General features: G+C 50.4%; 1 protein-coding gene across 1 annotated transcript in view; it reads right to left on the bottom strand.

Moving 5' to 3' along the window:
• Window positions 1–4,496, bottom strand: part of Efcab8 (EF-hand calcium binding domain 8) — a 61,833-nt gene that overhangs the window by 27,286 nt on the left and 30,051 nt on the right. Inside the window, 2 exon segments of the mRNA XM_008834845.2 lie at window positions 700–842; window positions 1,578–1,645. Of these exon segments, the coding sequence (XP_008833067.2) occupies window positions 700–842; window positions 1,578–1,645 (211 nt within the window).

Genomic DNA, 4,496 nt, shown 5'->3' with positions numbered 1-4,496 from the left:
CACGCAGTTATTAAATTTTTAAAAATTAAAAAATAATAATAATAAATAAATAAATAAATTTTTAAATCAACACTGGACAAAGCCCTAGTCACAACACGAACTCGTGGCTATTGAACAACACACTCTTAAACAATGAGAATTCCTTAAAGAATTCCTGGAATTCAACGAAAAGGACAATATAACACAACACAACCTCTGGTACCTCAGATGCTTCCAGTTCCTGAGACCCTGTGGATGCCCCTGTGAACAAGGCTACCGTGTATTAAGTGTCTGCTACGGTCCCAGAGAGGCTATGCTGATGCCCAAGGAACCCAGGTTCTCAAGTGAGTGAGTCAGAGCACAGCTCCATCCCACAGGTTTCCTGAGTGCTTCTGCTCTGCCTGAACTGCTAAGAAGAGCAAGCCCACACCCTACCTCAGACCTTCACTTGCCACCACTCCAGGCCAGCTCTGAACTGCTGAAAGCTGGGCTCAGGCTCCTACCAGAGACTGCCAGAAGCCTGTGGCCACCTGTAAAGTGACTCTTCCTGAGGCACCTCCTTGTAGGACTTTGGCAAAGTGTGAGACCATGAACAAAAAGGTGGCCTGACTCCTCTATGCCCCAGACTCCTCCCAACGCATGCTGAGCTAGGCAATGTCTTTTCCTGGCGAACAAAGTTGGAGGCATAGGGGATAATGGCATGTTCCATGAAGGTGATACCTTGTCCCTGGAGATGCTGATGAGGATGCTGGTATTCTTGTTGTTCACAAGAAGGTGTAGCACTAAGGTCTGGTGTCCCTTCATCATCCACACAGGCTTTTTAGAGACCAGAGGGTTCCACAGGCGGATGTGGGGGGTCATAACTACAAGTCACTGGAGTTAAGAAATGAGTATCGGGATGGGGCCTACACTGGAACCTTCTTTCAGGGCCAGGTTTCAGACCCCAGCCAGATGCGGCAGATGGGGGAAGGTCACGGTGCTCTGTCACTGTCTGTGCTAGAGATAGCTTTAGTGTCAACTTGACACACCTGGGTTAAGGGACCCTCAATTGGGGAATTGCCTCCATTGGCCTGGACTGTGGCCATGTCCGTGGGGCATCTTCTTGATTATTGAGTGATGTGGGAGGGCCCAGCCCACTGTGGGTGGTGCCACCCCTGGGCAGGTGGGCCTGTGTTGCATAAGAAAGCAGGCTGAACAGGGGCCAGGGGAGTAAGCCAGGAAGCAGCATTCCTCCATGGCCTGTGCTCCAGCTCCTGCCTCCAGGTTCCTGTCCTGAGTTCCTACCTTGGGCTCCCTGATGAACTGTGACCCAGGAGATATAAGCTGAATAAACCCTTTCCTCCCCAAGTTGGTATTGGTCAGAGTGTTTTGTCATAGCAATGAAGAAACAAACTAGGACACTGTCCCTCCTACCCTGTCCTCTCTACCTCCATCCCAGGCAGAGCCTGAGTCATACACCACCCCCTGGTGCCTCAGATCAGCAGGAGAGGAAGCCAGAGGCCAGATGCTACCAAGCCTTCCCCTTGGCTCTGTTGGTCCCCAGGCCTCTGCAGCCCTTGCTCCAGCTCTGCTTCTGAGAAACACCAAAGATCACTTACCCAGGAAGTTCCTGTCTGGACAATAATCAAAGCAAAGAATTCCTTTTCTTAAATTCAGCACTGATAACCTAGAAAATCAAAGGGAGAAGGGTACAGGGCTAAAAGCAGCAGCCCGGGCCTGGGAAGGGGAGGAGCTAGAAGGCTGGAGAAAAGTCACTACCTCTCTACCTAAGAAGAAGAGCAGCCCCAGAACCTGCCCAGTGCTCACCCAGCATCTGAGGCAGGGCCCAGCACTGCAGGTGAAGCAGGAGCTACCCAAACCAGCAGCTCGTGGGGGAGGCACCCACCCTTTGGTAAGAAACCGTTCCAAAGCAAAAGCAGCATCTTCCATTTGTAAAACATGTTATCTGGTTCCAAGGATAAACCTAACTTGATTTCACAGGTACCATCCTCAGACAGAGATACTCCCAGTCACAACACAAATCAAGAAAAGCAGAGCTCCCAGGGCCACTGGTGCTTTGTCCTCACTCTCTGCTGGGTGCCATCTCACAGGTCACCTGGACTCCCACATACAATCCTCAAGAGTCACTGGCCTGAGCCAGGGATGAGGACACTTAGGGAAAGTTCAAGAGCTCACCTTAGAGCTCACAGTTAGGGACTTATAGAGGGGTCAGGACTCTGCCTCATGGTGGGTATGACAGGAAGTAGCTCATCAACAAGATATCTGTGAAAGGAAAAAAGAAGGAAGGGGTGGGCAGGGCTCGAGGGAAAGAGACCCAGGCAGGATCCCAGAACTATGGGGTACCTACATAGGCCATGCTCTGCTTGGGCTGCCTCCTCTAGGCTGCAAGATCCTGTTCTTACAGCTCCCGCTACAGAATGTTCCCTTCACAGTTCAAAGGCTCTGGAGGCCCCTGCAATAGGGTGCCGCTGCTGCCCTGGCTATCTGAGGGTTGTCCCCAATTCCAGTTGGGCTGACTCTCCCTTGCCTCCTTTCTACCATACCATTTCTAATTTAAGGGCCCTTTTCATCCATATCAGCTTCCCAGCTGGTTTCTTAACCTCCAGTCTTGCACACCTTCAAATTTTGAAGAACACATTGAAGAATGTATATTCCAATTATGTTAAATCAGAGACGCAGGCCAGCAAGACGACTCAGTAGGTAAAGGCTGTTGCTGCAAAGCCTGATGACCTGGGTTTGAGCCCTGGGACGCACACAGAGGAAGGACAGAACCAATTCCCACAAGCTGTCCTCTGACCTCCACATTAGTACAGACAGTGGCAGGTGCCACCTTCCCCAAATAAATACTTAAATACTTAAAAAATGAATAAAAAACATCATCCACGAAGCCCCCTCATGCAACAGAGGGCAAGGAACACAAAAGGCCTCAAATGACCAAAGCACAGAGAATAAGAGTCTGCAGAGTGTGGTCCCTGGACAAGACTCCTACATTAAACTTCACCCACTCGGGGCTCAGGGACCGCTGTGGAAGACGGGGAGGAAAGACTGTACGAGCCAGGGGAGGAGGTGCATGGCCATGTGGAAACAGAGTCTTAGAGGTTCCTGGGACCTTGTACATATGAATCTACAGCAATAGTATCAGAATGCACAAGACCCACGCAAACTCAATCAGACAAAAACCCAGCATAGACCTGGGGAATTGGACAGCAATCCCCAACCTTAGCCAAAGAACTATTGGCAGCTGATTACTGCTTGCTGAGGGAGAGCTGACCTTCTTTAAGGGAGTGACCTTAGATAGGCTGACTAGACCACAGTGGATGAACTTGCACTGAGGAATGTCTGGGTATACTAATTCGATTCCATAAGCCTTAACATAAATGACAGAATGCATGAAATCCGGTGGGGAGCTATGGGAGGGTACGGATGGGGAAGGGGGTATAAAGATGATTAAGATGCTTTGTATGAAATACACAAAAATTCAATTAAAAAATTATACAAATAAAATAAAAGCAGAGATGCTTCTTTCCATGCATTTACGTGCAGATAAAGGTTCTGAATGAATGGTCACCAAGAGATTAGAAGGAATTACTTCAGGATGATTCACTCAACAAGTATCTGCCGGCTTCTGCTCCCTGCCAGGACTCCAGAGGTCCTTACAGATCTTGTCTCTAGGAGCAAAGCACAGGAGCAAGGACATAGACCGAAAGACCAGGGAGGGATAGTGTCAAACTATGGCAAAGCCTGCAAGGGAAGCAAGGGGTAGCTTTGGCCCAGGGAAGCTGAAGGGCACTCACTGTGAACAGCCACTCTGAGGAGGGTAAGATGCAGAAACCTGAAGCATGAAAAGCAGCAGCCAAGAGGCACACTCGGGGAAGGGTGACCCTTCAGACCCAAGAAACAGCAAGTACAAGGTCATGGGGCTGGCAGAAGAGGGCTAGGAAGAAGGCATAAGCAGTCAGAGGCAAGGCAGGCAGGGCCTAGACCACTGAAAGGCCCATGCAGGGCCCCAACTAGACAAGATCTACAGATGACTGCTGTACAGGGACAGTGGCCACTAAAAGCAGTTCAGGTGGGCAATGACAGTGACTTCAACTGGGTGGTGGTAGAAGAAATAGAGAAACAGGAAGAAGGGGAGGCACTGTGGGTCAGTTCCCACCACCAGTTCCCACCAACCCATCCCTGATCTTCCACCAGCTTCATTTCTGACTTCAACCACCTGAAGAACTCAAGTCAGATCAGCTACAATGAAGCTGAGGCCTACTCCAGAGGAGTCTGGGTTGGCAACCCTAGGTCTCACCTACCGAAGTTTCACCACAAGATTGCAGGCCTCTTGGGGTAAGTCTATAGCGCAGCTCTCCGCGCCGGGACTCCCTAAGCCTCATTCACCCTTCCACCCCACCCCCCACCCCCCTGCCTCCCCGCCTGGCATTCTATACTCTAGCTTGGACCCTGTGCCATTCCTAGTCTTGGGGCCCCAGACACCTGGGGAACCAATACTGTTTCCTGATCCTTCTCAC

This window comes from Nannospalax galili, unplaced genomic scaffold, assembly GCF_000622305.1.
Source record: "Nannospalax galili isolate Female #2095 unplaced genomic scaffold, S.galili_v1.0 scaffold1357, whole genome shotgun sequence".
Lineage (NCBI taxonomy): Eukaryota > Metazoa > Chordata > Mammalia > Rodentia > Spalacidae > Nannospalax > Nannospalax galili.
This window is presented reverse-complemented; position numbering and strand designations above follow the sequence as displayed.